This window comes from Hyperoodon ampullatus, assembly GCF_949752795.1.
Source record: "Hyperoodon ampullatus genome assembly, chromosome: 1".
Taxonomy (NCBI): Eukaryota; Metazoa; Chordata; class Mammalia; order Artiodactyla; family Ziphiidae; genus Hyperoodon; species Hyperoodon ampullatus.
Window position 1 is genome coordinate 14,624,601 of NC_136914.1, and position 19,181 is coordinate 14,643,781.

The 19,181-nt window shown below is 41.5% G+C and overlaps 1 protein-coding gene across 1 annotated transcript in view; it reads left to right on the top strand.

The window, feature by feature from the left end:
* Positions 1–3,355: 3,355 nt before the first annotated feature.
* SLC39A8 (solute carrier family 39 member 8) overlaps positions 3,356–19,181 on the top strand; it is a 71,009-nt gene continuing 55,183 nt past the window's right edge. Inside the window, exon 1 of the mRNA XM_079708072.1 lies at positions 3,356–3,589. Within this exon, the coding sequence (XP_079564198.1) occupies positions 3,371–3,589 (219 nt within the window). The 5' untranslated portion in view covers positions 3,356–3,370. The remainder of the gene's footprint in view (positions 3,590–19,181) is intronic.

Sequence of the window (19,181 nt, forward strand, 5' to 3'; positions counted from 1 at the left end):
CTGACATTCTGTGCTAGGGTGCACGAATACACTCTTACCTCATGAGGGATGCATCCTCTGATTTCCAAAGTTTCCTCCCCGAATCTTGACACCTTCGTCACCCTGCTTGGGCTCTAACAACTCACGCTAAGTTTCCCTCCCACTTGGATACCCTTCTTCCCTTGTTCAGGTTCCAACACCCTTCTTTGGGCCACTGTGACTGCCCACCACACAGATACTATTTATTATGCTATGCTTCCCCCTGATGGCTTTAGGACTGGGAGAGAGAGAAAGAGAAAGGAAGGGGAAGAAAGGAAAAGACATACCATTTCCTAGGTTTACTTTTTAGTCCTTCCAGAGGAAAATGGATGCATGGAAAAGTTTAAAAGTGGCCAATTTGTTCCTTATTTGCAATAGTACAATAGTACAATTTGCTTAGAAAAATTTGAAAGAGATTAGAAAAATAAGATTTGATGTTAAATGCCCTTTCAAGTGGAGAATTGAACTTTTATTTATCTTCTAGGTGTTTCATGTTTTGTTCTGATAGATGACTTCTAAATTAGACATTTAGAAATGAAAAGGCTGGAATGAATATTTGTGCTTCTATCCCAATTTTTTTGTTTCATAGATGAGGGAATTGAGTCTTGTTTAGGTCAAATGGCTTTCCCAGGTTTCCCAGGTGACATAGTCAGAAAGGAAAAGGACATGTTTCTACATCCTGGCCAGTGTTCTTGGCACTCTCCCTTCATTATGATCATTTAAAATTAGTTGACCTTTAAGGCAAATTTCTGAGAAAAATTAGTTTTTACATTACACCTTATGTTTTTAATTGGAAGTCCTTTTCTTCAGTAATGATATTGCTGGTAGAATGCTATATTTTTTGGGCCCTAAAACATTATCTAAGTAGTAGTTTGGTGATTATATCTCACTAGAGTAGGAGAAATTAGCCTCACCAATTTGGTAGTTAGTAACTTGTAATTTTCTGAATACTCTCTTTTAATTGCATGCTTACATTATGTTAACTGTTTTTGGTAAAGATGCCAAGCAAGAAGATTATTATTTATTTTACCATTTATCATCTTGTGGGGTTGATGGACTGGCAAAATGTATATATATAGACACAAATGGCTGATAAATAAAATTTTATTTTGAAAATCCACAATATAAAATTTGTATTATTTGAAACCCATTTACATTTGTGGAAAGTCCAACATCTTATCAATGTTGCGGTTCAACCTGGGAAAGAATAGCTTGTTGGGTGTAGGTGAACCATCTAGAGTGTTCATTGATTTCCAAGATCACCTTGAGTTGCTGGGGTCAAAGGAAAAATAGGCAACAAACTATATTTAAGGATCCAAGAAAAATCTTCAAGTGTCCCCATCAGTTGTGTAATTTAAGAGCTTAAGTGTGACATGAACTTATTTCTGGCCCTTGGGTGAAATATTTGCTCTTTTTGTACCAATGTAATTCTGTAAATTAGTATCAACGAATACACAGATTTTATAGTTGGAAAGGACACACCATCAAGGTCCTTTTGTTGATCTCCCTCCAAGGCAGGAATCCTACATACCCCTGAGTTTGAATCACTTTCAATCATGGGGAAATCACTACCTCCCAAAGAAGTTGTGCCTTATTTTCTGCAGAAACTTTCCTCTTGGTAACTTTACCCTGTTACTGCTGCCTTCTGCCCTCTGTAGTTAGAACACAGTTAAAGCCTCTCCATATGACAGCCCTGCAGTTATGTCCCCCTGGATGTTCATCCTTCTGGAATTTTCTCTCCCTGTCTCTTTCTTCCATCATCTAAGTTCCTCATGGAAATGAGATTCTTTCCCCTGCCCTTTGTCTGGACTAAGTGCCTCTTTTAAGATGTGCTATTTTAGGAGGCTCTGCCCTCACCCCATGACAGACAAGAACAACGCTTTGAGTTCCTTTTATTGTCCTTAGCCATGTAACAGTGATTCGTGGTTTCACTTTATTTCTGGACAGTTGTAGCCACTAGACACAACCTTTGCCCTCAAACACCGCATTCACTTTGCGCAAGCTTGTTGACCTCACACCTAAGTCAGCTTTTCTTGAACCCTCATCTGAACAAACAAACATTCATTCTGATCTGCGGATATCCCTTGCGGCGTCAGGAAGGGCCGGCTTGAGCAGTGCCGGCTCGGAGAGCTCGCCACCACCGCTCCAGATTTGGTTTCCTTTTTCTCCTGATGTTAAGTAAGACAAAAAACCAATTCCTGCTAATCTCTTAGACAATGCAAAGGGTTCCAGACTCTATTCCAGGAAGTTGGTTTCAACAAGCTAACAAAGAGACCAGCGAGACCAGAAAGGAGGCTAGGAATACGGACCAGGAGGTGGCGTTCAGGTAACCCTCAGGGGGGACGGCGGGAGCCGGCTCTGCCGAGGGTGGGAGTGCGCCACGGCAGCCAGGAGGGAAGGCCAGCGGCTGTGCGCCCCGGCGTGGACGCGCGCGGGAGTTCAGGCTGGGGAATGTGTCACCACGTGCTGCAGGGAGGCGGGGACAGGGCCCACTCCTCCAGTTATCAGTAAAGAGCGCAGGGCAGGATCTCGGAGTTGCCTGGGATAGTGTTGAGAGAGAGGAGAGGGGGAGAGAGAGAGAGAGAGAGAGAGAGAGAGAGAGAGAGACTGACTGAGTCACGTGGACATAGACAGACGGAGAAACAAACAGACGAGGTGAGAGCTTAGCAGGCTAGTTAACCTACTAGCTGGCGATTGCAGAGAAGAGATCTGGGAGAGGGCGGGTCCCGTTTAGACGCTCAAACCCCAGGACACCGGAGGGGCCATTTCCTGCAGCTTCCTGGGGGCTGCACGTCTCACCCCTTCTAAGTTTGCTGTGAGGGAATTAAGCAGAAAGAAAGAAGAGGAGGTGGGGTTCTACAGCCCATGTGCTTTTAGTTCTTCCTAAGAAGTGGCGCGGTGTAGGGCTTTCTATCCGGAAAGAGCATGTGTCATCACAACGCACGCTAATCCTGGGACGTTTGCAAACCCGGCTCCGGGGCAGTTGGCCCCATGCCCGGCCGGGCGTTCGAGGGCTCCGGCCTCGCAGTGCTCCCGGGGCCGGCCGGCGGTAGCCGGGTGGCCTTTATCTCTGTCCCCCTTTGTCCTCTTTATCTCAGGCTCTCCAGGAGGCCCGGGGGCCCGCTCTGTCTATCGCTCCCCACCCCCGGCGACACCGCCACTTCAATGCCCGGCAGGTCGCGGGCTGCTGCTCTTTCGAAGGCGGCGGAGGACCAAGGGCGCCCCGCGCCACCGCTGACTCGGACCGGCGCCGACGCCTGACCCGCGCCCTTGGGCACCGACGCGGAGGCGCCCGGCGCTTCCCTGTGCACTCCAGTCCGTTTCGGGCCTGCGAGGGGCAGCCCCGGCCAGGATGGCCCCGGGCCGGGCGGTGGCTGGGCTCTTGCTCCTGGCGGCCGCCGGCCTCGGAGGGGAGGCGGCGGGGCCCGCGCTCGCCTTCAGCGAGGATGTGCTGAGCGTGTTCGGCGCGAACCTGAGCCTGTCGGCGGCGCAGCTCGGGCGCTTGTTGGAGCAGCTGGGAGCCGCCCCTGTGGAGGGCGACCCCGAGCCCGGGCAGCTGCACTTCAACCAGGTAGGGCGCGGGCCCGGCCGCCCTTCCCCGCCGGGGTGTCCGGAGACGTCCATTTGCCCAGGAACGCTGTTTAATGGGGGAAAGTGCTGGAGAAAGAATTTCGTTACGTTTCTCCAGTGTGAGGCGGCTCCTGCTTTTCACTAGACCTGGCTTTCTGGCCGGGGTTAAAGTGCTGGCGGTGACGAGGGAGCCAGAAATTGCAGTTTTACGCCCGATGAACTGAGTCTTCAGACGCTTGTGGTTGTAAGATTTTATGCAAAAGTTTATGAAGTAGATGAGAGCGGGAAGCATCTTAGGAGATGCGTTTAAGATAGGAATGGTGTCCTGAAGTCTTCCCGGCAGAGACAGTGGCTCACAGGCCACCCTCGTTAACAGTAGCTCGGTGGGTAACGACTGCTATCGAGATGTAATGTAGTTCTGTCTTTCCGGTGTACGTTATCCGAGGCATTTGGGGCTGAAGGGCCTACTGTATAGAGATAGGGAGGCCGAGGCGGGGGGACCCTGAGACCAAGATCAAGCATTCAGTCGGTGGGTCGAACTGGGTTTAAAGCCATAGTTTGTAGTCATCTGTCAGGTCAAGGGTTTGATTCGAATGTTCATTCATTCATTCAAAAACGAACAAACAAACCTATCTTAGGACATATTCACAGTATTATACAGGCATTTGGTAATTCCTAAAATTTAAGGGTCACCATGAGTTACCTAGGAGCAATTAAGACCATACCTGCTGGTAAACTTCAAAAAGGATGATATTATAGATTCTTCGTTATTTCCGTCATAAATATTCTATGATTATTTCTTAAAATTGTGAAGTAAGCGAAGTGTGCTTTTGGCATCCTCCCCCAAACTTCTCTCTACTTTTAAAAACTCTGTTTACTCAGTGCTTTGATTTTTTTTTCCTTCTGCTCTGGTTCCAGTGACAACTGATGATGAATGGCAGTGTTCAGTATTTTCCGTATTGTTTGTCACTTCTGTGTGATATTAGTTTGTGTTACAAAAGGTTTTTGTGGTCCAAGATGCTTGGGAAATGTTGCATACTATACTCCACTCTTGGAAATCTAGCATTTCCCGATGTATTTGATTGTAGATTATAGTTAGGGAAACTTTAATCAGATAAATTCCTTGCTAATAACATTATAGTTTGGCATTCTTTTTTTTTTTTTTTTTTTTTTTGCGGTACGCGGGCCTCTCACTGTTGTGGCCTCTCCGGTTGCGGAGCACAGGCTCCGGACGCGCAGGCTCAGCGGGCATGGCTCACGGCCCCAGCCGCTCCGCGGCATGTGGGATCTTCCAGGACCGGGGCACGAACCCGTATCCCCTGCATCGGCAGGCGGACTCTCAACCACTGCGCCACCAGGGAAGCCCTGACATTCTTTTTGTTAGAAATATCTTACCTCATTTAAAACATGCAATGTTCAAGAAGTATAAGGCTCTGATGCCATGAGGGATCAAAGTGACCTCCCTTTGATCTAGAAGGGTTTTGTGGTCCTCTTATGCATGTTCTTTAGTAAACATCTATAGATCGAGTTCTGGCATGGCATTACAGTTGGTTCAATGTCTAAGAAATGACACATTGGAAAAACTGAAATGACCCCATGTTATACTGATATTTTAGAAAATAAAGCAAACAACTTCCTAAGTATTTTCTGTCTAGTTGCAGTCTCTTCAAGTGGGGGAAACAGCTGACCTGACTAAAGCATTTCTAGGTGGGAGTAGGGGCGGTCAAATGCTTAGAAAGAAGCTTGAGGACTTGACTTGCAGCTGCGTATCTGTAGCCCACACATTGTTTTGACTTAAATTATCTCCTTATCTTGCAATGTCTGGAGGTGCTGATGAATTATAAAGGGACAAAAGACCTCTGAGCCACGCCTTGGAAAATATACCTAAATAATTTAGGAAAATTGCTTAAGTTTATTAGCAGTATGAGTCCCAGTTTATGAGTAAGTAGGACACCTCAATAGGTAAATTATAAGTATGTTGACACCTTGTTTCTCATTCTTCTGTTTGCATATTTAACTACCCTGATTATGGCCTCTGTGGGCATCAAAAAGAGATGGGAAGAAGCCCATAGTTACTTTGGAAATAAAGGGAAGCCGTGGAAAACTTATCACTTAATCAGACCTAGCGAACATCTGTTGGATGTTCTAAAAAGTCCTAATGAAAACACCAATCATCAGTTAAATGATGTCGAATGAAATGCCATTCCAGAAGAATCTATTAATTTGCTGACATTTATATCTGCTCCAGTAGGAAGTCATCCAGTTTGGAGGAAAATTTAGGGCTGTTAATATCTCCATACCTTAAAGAATGCAATTTTAGTTTCCTTACCTGCAGCAAAGTAGAATAATAATATGTGTGAAAAGCTTGATTTTCTGACTTTGAAGAAGGTTGAAAAGATAGAATTAATTTCTTTGGGCCGGGGATTTATTGAATCTTCTATGAGGTCTGTTTACAGAAGACATCGTTCCTTTGGATGAGGGCTTAGGTCAGCTTTTCCCATGTAATAGGACTACTGTACTAAAAATTTAGACAATTTTGGAAGGTCTTCTAATATTTTTTTCAGTGTCCTTAAGTACTATTAAAAGAACTTGTTGCTTTGGGATATCAAAGTGACCTGAGTTCAAACTGGAAACAATAGAATAATTGAGTTTACTGTTTTGCTTCTTATGGTTTCTGAGGGTACAAAGAACAGGTAGAAGAAGCAACCCAAACAAGTGAGAGGAGGGAGTTCTTTTATCTAAAGGGGTCTGTGGGGCCCATGACTGAGTGGAAGTCTGCTCTATCTCAGGGAGTTTCTAAAATACAAAGGGAAGCCCCAGCTGAGTGAATACCCTGGGTGATTAATTTAGGGGATTTAAGAATGGGCTTAGTGCCACCTTTTGTTTGTTCAGATGTTCCTTTCTCATTCTCCAAGTGGTCTTTTCTCTTCATTTCTCCTTCAGAACACCTCACCTCTAAATTATCACACTAAGCTGCAGGAAATGCCTCCATTTAAATAACTCAGTCTCCTGAGGAGGCTTAATGGGGGTGATGGAGATGTGGGTGTGGGTGTGGCAGGTTGGCATGCGAGGCAACCTTTGTTTCCCACCATCACTCAACCTTAGACTTTTGCTTCTCTCTCCTTAACTTTATTTTTTCATTTGATACCTATCCTGCAGCGCATCTTCTTTTTTTCTTTCGCAGGTTGCCTGAACCTTGCTTTTAAATCCCTTTCAATTCACCTGCAATCTTCCTAAAGCAATACTTGGAGTATGCCTCTTTTTTCAGATCTCCGCCATGAACTGTCTCTTGGCTGGTGAGGTCTAAATCTGAAGCCTGGCATTTAAGGCTCTGCACCGCAAGGTTGACCCTGAGACGTTAACCTGCCTGCCCAGACCTAGCACTCACTAAATTAAATTATTCATTCTTATATGAAAGAAATCACTTATACTTCTACTCAACCACTTTTCTACCTCATTATCTTCCTTGCACCCTTCCTGTTTCCAACTGCAATGTCCTTTTTTTCCTTGAATTGCCCTATCAAAATCTTAAATTAAAAAAAACCCAGCTAAACTCCATAAAACCTCTCTGGGGCATCACAACCACCACTGATTTGCTGTCTTTTTGAATTCTTGAAATTTTTTATTATGCTAACGACATGTGATTTTTATTTTATTATGCTAACGACATGTGATTCATGTGTTCAACAAATATTTCAAATAACTACGATACTCTGATTAGAGTGGCCCCTTAAAAGTACAAATCTAATCATATTGCTCATTTTATTAAAACAATTAAATGCCTTCAAGATAAACTTTAAACACTTTAATGTGGCTTAAGCCTTTTTATGATCTGGTTCCTGTATATTTCTCAAGCTTTATTCTTTGCTGTTATTCCAGTCTTCATGGACTGCCGGTAGTTCCTGGTTCGCCATATATGTGTGCTTATGTTTTAGGTATCAGTTAAGACATTACTTCTTCCAAGAAGCCTTTCTTAGCCTGCTCAGGGGTTTAATAGGAGCCCCTTTTTATATGACCCTATATTAATTGGTGCCTATGAAATCATAACATATTATATATTGCAATTATAATATGGACATAATTTTATACGTATTATAAATTTCTGTTTATATGGCTTCTTCTCAACCCCAACACACACACCCATATGATTTTGAACAGATTGAAGGGACTGATCTGACTCATCTCTCTAGGGGCTAGTGTAGTGCCTGGTATATAACATGTATTCATTATATATATTTTTGAATGAATGAGTGAAGATGGTTTAATATGAGTAAGGCAATTTGAGCCCTCACATGACTTTACAGTTAATAGGTTGACGTATAACATGTGCACACGTAACTATAATACACGATAGAACGATATGTCTGATTAAAGAATTTCAGAGAAAGTGGAATGGGATCAGGCTTGTGTTTTTGGAAAATTCATCTGCATGAGAGTGTGGAATGTGTCGGAGTGAGTCGAGACACGAGCTGAGGAGGAAACTGCAGTGGTTTGTAGGAGATGTAATGATTGCTTGATCCTGGAGGCCGTCAGGAGGTACATAAAAGCTCTGCTTTCTTCTGGAAGAGCAGCCGTGACGGAAGAGTAGGCAACAGCCCCAAAGGTAGATATTTTCTACTTCAGTCTTTTGCCTGTAGCAGTCAGTCATTTAACTACTGTTAGATCTTTCCTTTCATTAGTTTATGGCCCAAGGATGCCAGAGGGAGAGGCAGTGAGGTAACTCTTGGCTTATTTCAATGGATGGCCAGGCTAGCAGTCTGTAGCAAACAGAAGGGGTGTATGTGTGTGGTCATTACATACATGTTGTATGCATAGCTTGTTGTCGCTTAGTGTACTTTTTCTTGGGTTGGGGGTTAATGGTGCATTAGATGAGGGAGGTTCTGGGAAGCACTGATCATGGATGGAGGGGAGAGAGAGCATCTCTCTCCCTCTTTTTTTTTTTTTTTCCTTTATATTCTGAGAAATGGGCGGGTAAATCTTCTAGGAATGCCTTCCAACCTGCTTGTTCAGGAAGGGCCGGACCGAAGGGCCAGGTTGTGCTTAGGTCTCCAGTGGCTTTTCCTTCAAGACGATGGATCTATTTTGATATATTATATCACTCTCATTTAAGTTGACTGTGTACAGTGTGATCATTGTTTCCAAAAGGCTTTAGGAAAATGAGAGACACTCCTAATTCATTTGACTGTGATGTCAGAGCTTAGTTTGCTTTCGTGCCAGGGGTGATTGGGATCCATATGAGAAAATACCCTTCATTCTTTCTGTCTCTAACTCCCAAACTTGCATCTTTACCCACTACCCTAGGAGTCACTTAGACCCTTTTGTACATAACATGAATAATTATATCTAGGATTTATTGGTTTTTTCCTGTGCGACATAACTCTTAACCACTTTATCTGTATTAACGCATTTCAAAATCACAACAGTCCTGTGATACAGATACCATTATTAACTTAATTTTACACTTAAATATGTGATGCTGAGAGATTAAGTACTTGACCAAAATCACACAGTAAGTGGTAAAACCTCAGACAATCCTAAATCCTATAGTGGATGTTTTGAATTATAGTTTAGAAAATCATACTCTCCCTAGCCAGGGCAACTGTTAATCTCAGATTTTGATCTATGGGTAGAAGTTACAAATCATCAATCACTTATGTAGCTCCATTGCTTAGTCATGTTAAGGGAACAGTACTAAGACTACAGAAACTACAATGATGATAACAGGTCCTTGTCCTCAGAGAGCTTGTAATCTAATTAAGAAATAAGGTGGAAACTTGTGAAAAGTATGCAAGGCAAAACTGTAGTAGTTAAGTAATCACTGAAAGAAATATTACAAGACGTATCACTAGGCTGTGTGCGATTAATTGCCAAACAAATACTTTTGGGAGCCATGTTCTGTGGGAGGGTTCTGGGAAACACCTTGTGGAGGAGTTACAAGTCAGTCAATTCTCCTTTTGCTTGTTTGTTTTGGTTTTTAAAATACTTACTGGATGAACATCTGCTTGTGCCAAATGTGTCTGTGCTATTAATCACAAGATGGATTTTCTTGTGGGTTACATGAATTCTCTTTTATAGAATGAAAACTTCTTTAATTCTTTCTTATATAATGAATTTTTCTTGGAGAAAATATTTTGGCAACAATAGTTTTCCTAATTCTGAGTTTCAAAAGTTTTCCTGGAGAAAGGCATATTAATCAGCTTCTTCTTTCTTCTATGGATAGACTGCAGGTAATGGGAGAAACACCCATGTCTAGTGTTAAAGTTTTCAGTCCTGTTCTCACTTTTACTCTAGAAGAATTCTGCCAATGAATTCACTCTCTCTTCAGGCAGTTTAGAATGTAAGTCCTCCTTTTTTTAAAAAAAAAATTGTGCCATCTTCTCTCTGGCAGATAATCCTTTTTTTTTTTTTACGTGTTAATTATCTTTTTTCTTTTTTAATTGACGTATAGCTGATGTGCAGTATTATATAAGTTACAGGTGTACAATACAGTGATTCACAACTTTTAAAGATTATACTCCATTTATAGTTATTATAGAATATTGACTGTATTTCCTGTGCTGTACAATACATCCTTGTGACTTATTTTATACATAATAGTTTGTCCCTCTTAATCCTGTAAGTCCTCCTTTTTCATGCCTGTGAAGCAGCTGCATTGCTGACTGCACTACACTGGAGAAAGAGGACTGTGCATCGGTGCTAGGGAATGAGTTGAAGCAACGAGGGAAGAGTAGGTGAGCAGATTACTTTAACAGAATTACTAACCCTCACAGAGGTACTAACTAACAGAATTACTAACTCTTAGAATCTCATTGCTGCTAGATGGGAGTTGGAGCTCTCACACAGTTACCAGGAGAGGGAGTGATAAACTTTTCCCCTTAATTGAGATAGATCTTTATTTCTCTCTAGAGATATTCAAAGTAGAGTAGCTGGGTGGGAGATTTTCAGCTTCTATGCTTTCCATGGTTCACACCATCTCTCTGTTTCCAGGTGATGCCCACATTGGGAGATGTTGATGGTCAGGGACTTCATTTCCCCATCATAAAAACCCATTGCTTCTCAACTATGACTGCAGTTTAAGAGTTTTTTCTTTAAATTCAATATACATTTGAAACCTCTATGTTAAATTTCTTTTGGTGGTAGTAGAGGTGGGGGGAGGAAAATAGGAATATAAATAGGCATGGAAAACAGGCCTGAAGTTGAGAAGCAATGGCATTCCTCAGGGAAAAGAAAAGCAACCCCATAATGAGGGTAGCCTCATGTGATTGGTAACAAGAGTTTGCCAGTTATTTGGATTCAGAGTGGCATGTCCTCAAGGGACTGTCCATATTACTAAGTGCACACAGTTAATATGAGGATTATTTACAATGCAATTTATTAAAAAAAAAAGAATGTTACTAAACTCTAGACAACCTAAGAAACTTGTAGTTTTCAGAGAGTGTTCCCATTTCCAGCTTCAGATGATGGTAGGGTTCCTGTTTGTAATTGAAACTAATTAATTTATTCTCAAACTATTCCCAGTTGTCTGTTTCAGGAGCCAAATGGGTTTGCCGAGCCTTGAGGTTTATTTTATAAAGAAATGAAACTATCACTGAATTACCTTTGTGATGATGGGATGTGGGAACATAGAAAATCTTCAGAATGGAGCCTTGTTTAATTTGGTTTCCGTCTCCTTCCAAAGGTCCTCTGTTGTTTTTCTTGGCCTGAAGCTTAAGGAGAACAAAAACAAAAATCTGTGAATCTAGATCAAAGGTGTTAACCTGAAAAGTAGTATTATGCCTTTGAAGTCCAAATATTTAATACCTTGACTTTTTTTATACTTAACTAAATAGTTGGAGAAATAAAAAAACCAAGTGAGCATTGATAAAGCCTCTAAGACTTTAGTTCTGTTTTAGTTCTATTTTTGAACCTATTCAAAAATAATACACTTGTCATCAGTATATTCAATGGGCTTCTTAGGTCTCTAACTGTAGTAGGAATACAACATAATTGTTAACAATTTGTCCTTGGGGTTTAAACAGACCTGGGCTGAAATTCTAATCACTTATTAGCTGGGAATCACAGGCAAATGACTTAACCTCTTTAATCCTCAGTTTTCACATCTGTGAATTGAAAAAATGAACCTTATTCATAGGATGGTTGTGAATGAAAATATAAGAACAATACTAATAATTACTGAGTATCGCTGTATTTTAGGCACTTCTATATTTACTACTATGTGTATTACATGTAGTAACTCAAACAAATAATCTGTTTTTTCCCATTACCTGTATTACTTAAAAAAATAAATAACACAAAAGACAATGCATGTAAAATACTTAGCATCATGCCTGGCTCAAACTATATGCTCAGTGCATAGTTATTATATTGTAATACTGTATTAGTTGATATGGCTTAACAATAGCTTAACTACCCTTAACAAAATTGTTGTTCACTGGAGGCCTGAGCACCTTAGGGTTACTCAACTTTGAGGAAAGCAGGGCTATAAAAAGACAGCAAGGATTAATGAAATAAAAAGTTCAGTGAGAAATACATCAGTCCAGTGACTTTGGTTTCAGTGTTAGTTTCAGTGGTGACTCTCATCTTGAGAAAGGCTTTTACCATTTGCCCCTTCCCTTTCATCAAACACTAGTAATAAACTCCTGAAAAATGTGAACTCCTGAAAATGTAAACCTTAGGTCCTCCCAGAGGACTTCTGAGGCTATATTTAGGAGTTGGCTTTGTTTTATTATTTTTGTCCAAATTTTACATCAATACTGAAATGTGAATGATTGGAAACCCATATTATACTTGTAGAAATTGATGTAATTGTGCTTTTAAATTTAGATTTACCTCAGGACCTCTGTATGGGCTTTGCAAGCCAAAAGAATCCAGGGTCCTCCACATTCAGCTGACCTTATTAGTTGGGAAGCAGGTAAGAGAACAGGAGCCACTTTGGTCTGACTATGATAAGTCAGGGATGTGTCTCTTCAGGGACAGGGAAAGAGAAGTTAGTCCAAACTTCAAACGAGAGGTAAAATCAGTAAGACGATTCTGAGTTGGGTAACAGATCCTGCTTTAAATGAATATTGAACACATATGCTAGAAAACACATGGACCCTTCTGTTAGGGGATGCACCCTACTGATGATACCAGGTACTTGAGTTTGAATATCAAATCATGATGCTCTGCAGTTTTCTTTAGGAGCAGGATCTCAGAATTCATGTATATTCTTTGGTTACTTCACCTACACATCTTTTGAGAAAGTCTAGACACTGGCTCTGCCCCTAATCTTGGGATGAATGCCATTTAAGTAAATGTTCAGGTAGGACCTTCACTGCAGCAGAGGAAGCAGGTCCTATCCTAAGAGCAGTGATAGTTAACATGTATGGAGTACTTATCATGTTCCAGGCATTGTGCCCAGTACCTTCTTATATACCATCCCATGAAGCCTCTTAATCTCACAGGGTAAGCACTCTAGGTATTCCCGTGAGGAAACCCAGTCTCAGCGAGGTTGAATACCTCCCTCACAGTCATAGCTCAGAAGTGGCGGAGTGAGGATTCCAGTCCAGAGTGACTAGACTTCAAAACCCAGGCTCTCTCTCCATATGTTGCTCCACATATACCGAAGAATAACATCCCACGGAGGGGCTGGTTTATTTTCCAAAAATCTTAGCACCTCATATGTCATCCAAGTGCCTCGGTGTCAGAGTAGAACTGATGCTAGGTTCCTGAAGCCACTGGGAACAGTACAATCATTTAAAGCAGGAAGGTATTTTCTGCTGAGATTTCTTTTGTTTCAGTACCGCAAGAAAAAACAATTATTATTACAATTTTTCCTGCTGGAGGTGTCTCTGCAGTAGTCAGGTCTAGCTCTAAAACAAGATTATTAATTCCTTCCCAAGCTGTTTTTCAACCTTGCAATGTTATTTCCTGATCATTGACATTCGATACTCCAAACAGTGTTGGGAGAGAATCGGGACATAGCAGTTTCCCCAGAAACTGAGGCACAAAGAAGTCTTTGGCAGAAGTCACCAGGTGCCGAAATTTGACTGGGAGAACAGAGGTGCCAATTTCGAATCCTCAGTTCTTCTCCACTGTGCTGGTTTTAGGCAGGTGCTGCCTTAGCATGGCCCCTGTGCTATGAATCCCCTGAATATCCCATGGTCTTCGTGCCTTACTTTCTTTATATAACTGGGTGGTGGACATGTATGAAGTCTGTTCCATTTTCTCACCTTCCAGACACTCCTCAGCACATTGCGGTATGGCTCTGTCCCCAATACTTCCTTAAAATGGCTCTACAGGACGTCACCCAGACCTTCTTATTGCTAAATACAATGAGAGATTCTCAGGCTTTACCTCTGTGTTAATTTTGACAGAGTTGAACACATCCTGCTTGAAACACATCCTCTCTTTGCCCACAGCTGTGTCTACCTTGGTTTGGTTTTCTTACCTCTCTGGCTGCTTCTTTTCAATTTCAGTGTCTTTTGCTCATCCTTTAAATATCGGTGTTCCTTGGGGTTCTATCCTAAGCACTCTTCCTTTTGATTTTTCACACTCTCTCTGTGCAACCTCAGTCACTCCTCTGGCTGCAGTTATCACCTGTGTGTGGGTGCTTTCTGATTAGGTTGGCTTGGTTCACATTTCTCTCCTGAGGCTTAGCCATGCACATCCTGGTTTCTGATTGATGTCTAACTCTCTCCCCTCCCCAACTCAGCAGGTCTAAACCTGTCCCAAATGGAACTCATCAACTCCATCCTTTCTGCATCAACACCTTCTGGTACAGTAAATCCCCTACATACGAATGGGTACTGTTCCAGGAGCACGTTTGTAAGTCCAATTTGTTCGTAAGTCCAATAGTTAGCCTAGGTACCCAAGTAACACAATCGGCTATATAGTACAGTACTGTAATAGGTTTATAATACTTTTCACACAAATAATACATAAAAAAACCAACAAACACACACAAAAAAGAAAACATTTTTAATCTTACAGTACCTTGAAAAATACAGTAGTACAGTACAACAGCTGGCATCAGGGGTTGGCATCCAGTGAACAGGCAGGAAGAGTTACTGACTGGAGGAGGGAGAGGAGGTGGGAGGTGGTAGAGCTGAAGGATCGTCAGCAACAGGAGACGGAGGGCAAGCTGCAATTTCACTCCTGCCTGACACTGAGGCCACGGGTTCTGGTTCCTTGCTGGATTCAATTCTATCTACCCTCTTGAAAAAGCGATCCAGTGATGTCTGGATAGTAGCTCTTTTTTTCTCGTCATTGATGACACGGTAGCACTGGATTGCATTTTGAACGCCTGCTGCAACCTTCGTGCTCCATTCTAAGTTTGGGTCCTGTGCCTCAAAAGCTAACAGTGCCTCCTCACATAAAGAAAATCCCCTGGCCATTTCCCGTGTTGTGAATCTTTTCGGTTCTTCAGTTACTTCTTCCTCTCATCTCTCTTCGTCCTTTCTCTGGGCCTCCAATTCCGGCAGGTCTTCATTAGTAAGCTCCTTGTGTTGCACAGCAGGGAGTTCAGTGTTATTAGAATAAGCAACATCTACCATGTTTTAGCCTTGCTCCACTCAATTATTTTCACTTTTGTTTCCATCGTCATTGCTTGGCACTTCTTAGCAGTACCAGCTACATCACTGCTGCTTTTACGCTTGCTTCTGGACATCCTGGGCTTGAAATAAGGATACTGTACTACTGTGCTCTATACAGTACTGTACAGTAAAGTACACAAAAGCACAACCACTTGTAGAGGATGCACACACATGACCATGTACGCCAGACACGTGAACTAACTTATGTGATTGGACATGCGAATGCACGTTTGCATCTTTGAAAGTTCGCAACTTGAAGGATCATATGTAGAGGACTTACTGTAATCCTGTCTTGTCAGTCTCAGTGATCAGTGTCACTATCCACTCTGCTGATGAAGCTGAAAAACGGGATGTTATTCTTGAGTCCTCTCTCTCTCTCTACTTCCCATGTCAAACGCGCATAAGTCGTGTCACAATAGCTTGAATACTGCTTACTTAATATCTCTAAATTCCAGTGTTCTCTTTAGTGTAGGGGGGATAATTTTATCTACTTTATGGGATTGTTGTGAGATTTAATTAGATACAGATCTTGCATTCTGTTTGGGCCTGGCGTTATGCTGCCCACGGCGTTCCATGCTGCCCCATGTCCTATCTTTCACATTGCTGCCAGATTTATATCCCAAGTACGCAAATCTGATCATTTCACCATCTTCAAATGGCTTCTAATTACTGTTAGAATAAAATCTAAACTTCTTGCCTGGTATTTAAGGCCCTGCAGTACCTACCCTTACCCCCCATATTTCTCCAACTTTATTTCTCCTTTTTTCTTCACATCTCATCTTAGATGTTGTTTTCTCCAGGAATCCTTGGACAATCCCATTCCTTTAGGGTAGGTTAGTTATTCTGTCTTCTTCACATTCATGGATCCTACCCTAGCACTACCGGGTCATACTGTAATTACTTTTTAAAAAAAATCTGGACCCTCTACTAGTCTGTGATATCTATTGTGAGGTTACGGACTGGGTTTATCTCAGTCACCTTCTTTATTCCTGTAACTAGCATAGTGTCTAGCATATAGTAGGTATTCAGGAAGTATTTGTTAAATGAATGAATAACTTCAACCTTCTACAATAAATTTTACACCAGTATAACTTTTAAAATTATTTCAGTCAACCTAGATGTCTCATTTAGTTCAAAGTAAGCCAGCAATCCATTTATTTGATGCAAACACATTAATAAAAAAAATAGTAGAAAAGAAATAGTATGTTAAAATTGAACCTGTGTGTCATATCAGTAGAAGGAAATAATTACGTTCTTATTCCTTCTAATTTCTGAAATTTTTAGAGTTCTTTGGTCATAATTTAGACTCAGATTTTCTCCATAGCCCATAGCTGTAATTTTTATGGCAACTTGGAAACACTGATGTCAGTATTAGTTTATTTGTAGTATCAGGGCTCTACTGAATTGATGCCGGGTAAGTTTTATAGAATGAGCAAGGCAACTTGTGACTAGAAAATTTGATTCTTCAGAGTTCCTAGTAAATAAGTCTCAGGTTATCAATTTGTATTTCTCAGAATTATATTCAGTCACTATGTGCTAGTTTCTAATCTTCTTTCATTCCCTGCCCTTTCCTTAATCTATCATGTTAGTGATTGTTATAAGTTGAGTGACTTACGTGTCTGAAGCTTGCTAGGAGTTGAGGAAGATATGAAATAATACATCCTTCCTCTCTAGATGTTCATGATCTTATTAAAGAGATATCCATTTTCACAAGCAGATGGTAATATGAGGAAGCACACAGTAAGTGCTAAACATGCAAATCCTATGGGTCGGGGAATCTGGAGAGCATAGCAATATTAAGTAGAGGCGGTGGGGGCCAATTATAGGACAGATAGGAGTTGGATACTTTGAGAGGAGGTATCTCAGAATTCTAGGTAGGGCTCATGGGGCAGGCAAAGTCACAGTGAAGGTAAAATACAAGGCATTAGAACTGCTTGGTTAAAACAGAGAGTTTAAGGATGCTTTTGGTGGAGGGCAAAAGGAGGAAGGAAGGTTGGGGACAGATAATTCTTCAGTGTTAGGTCTTTAGACTCTTGGCAGAAGGAAAGGTTTTTTTTGGTGTGTGTGTTGGGGGCCAGTTTGAGCAGAAGATTGACAACGGCAATATTTCAGTAGAAATAGTCCTGTGTGTGGGGTGAGTAAGGATAAACAAGATGAGACATATATTGGGTAAGGTTAGTTAGAAGTTCCCAACTTGTCAGTTAAATGTAAGGGCCCATCTGTCATTCTTAATGCTCTAGGCCAAACCTGTTGGTCTCAGGACCCTCTTGTACTCTTAAAAATTATTGAGGACCCCAATATACTAACGTACATGTGGTTTATATCTATTGATATCTGCCATTATAGAAATTAATGTTAAGAAAAATTTAAAATATTTGTTTAACCTATAAAAAATGACAGTAATAAGGCCATACCATGTTAACCTTGTTTTTTAAATGAAAAATAACTGTATTTACCATGACAAAAAATTAGTGAGAAGAATGGCATTGTCTTACGTTTTTGCAAATCTCTAATGTCTGGCTTAGTAGAAGATAGTTGAATTCTCATATGTGCTTCTGTATTCCATCTGTTGTGACATGTTATTTAGCCTCTGGAATATCCATTGTTCACTCATGAAAGAATGAGCGTGAAAAAGGAAAATGCAGTTTTAGCATTATTATGAAAATCATTTTGACCTTGCATTTTCTCTGACAGGGTCTTGCTAACCCCTGGGTGGGGGTGGGGGGAGTGGGGTCCCTGGACTGCACTTTGAGAACCACTGTGCCAAAGGGTTGTGATATGATTGGGTCTGTGATGGACAAGGTCATTCCACGTATGCAGAGGTTAGATGACTTTGAGGATGAGCTCACTTCTGTGGCATCTGCCCCAGCCTTGAGTTGGAGAAGCGGCAAGCCTTCCACACTTTATCTCCCAGGGGACTTAGTGGGGTGCCCTTGGCGAGAAGCAAGGCCAAAAGACCTTTTGGTCTTGGCAGCAAATGGGAGGAGGCCTAGGGGACTATCTTGCTGGTGATGGAAAACAGGGTGGCCCCAGCCCCTGGAGCCAGGTCGGGATCATGAAGTCAAAAATCCAGATTATTTGTGCTCTGACACCACACCAGGCTTCTGGGGGTGAGAGAGCCTTGGAAACTGCACGTAGAGGGTGGGCAGGGCTGAGAACCTTGTCAGTAGCTGTGGTCATCAGAAAATGTTGTAAACCTCTTTTAAAGAGTGTATCACAGCTTTCAAAATTTCTTTTTCTTTAGTAAAAATTAAAAAAAACTCCAGCCTGTCTTAATTGTGTTTGGAGGAACCTGTAAAAAGATTGGAAAACCCTCATGATTTAACTTTATTTTCTTAATTAAAATAGGAATACATGCATGTTGTCTAAAACTTTGGCAAATATAGAGAAGCGGAAAGGAAAAAAACAAAAAAATCGTCCATAATTTCACCACCAGAGGTAAACACCGTTAACATTTTGAAGCATGTTATCTCCAGATTTTTTTTTAACATCTTTATTGGAGTATAATTGCTTTACAATGGTGTGTTAGTTTCTGCTGTACAACAAAGTGCATCAGTTATACATATACATATGCCCCATATCTCCTCCCTCTTGCGTCTCCCTCCCACCCTCCCTATCCCACCCCTCTAGGTGGTCACAAAGCACCTAGCTGATCTCCCTGTGCTATGTGGCTGCTTCCCACTAGCTATCTATTTTACATTTGGTAGTGTGTATATGTCCATGCCACTCTCTCACTTCGTCCTAGCTTACCCTTCCCCCTCCCTGTGTCCTCAAGCCCATTCTGTACATCTGCATCTTTATTCCTGTTCTGCCCCTAAGTTCTTCAGAACCTTTTTTTTTTTTTTAGATTCCATATATATGTGTTAGCATACTGTATTTGTTTTTCTCTTTCTGACTTACTTCACTCTGTATGACAGACTCTAGGTCCATCCACCTCACTACAAATAACTCAATTTCGTTTCTTTTTATGGCTGAGTAATATTCCATTGTGTATATGTGCCACATCTTCTTTATCCATTC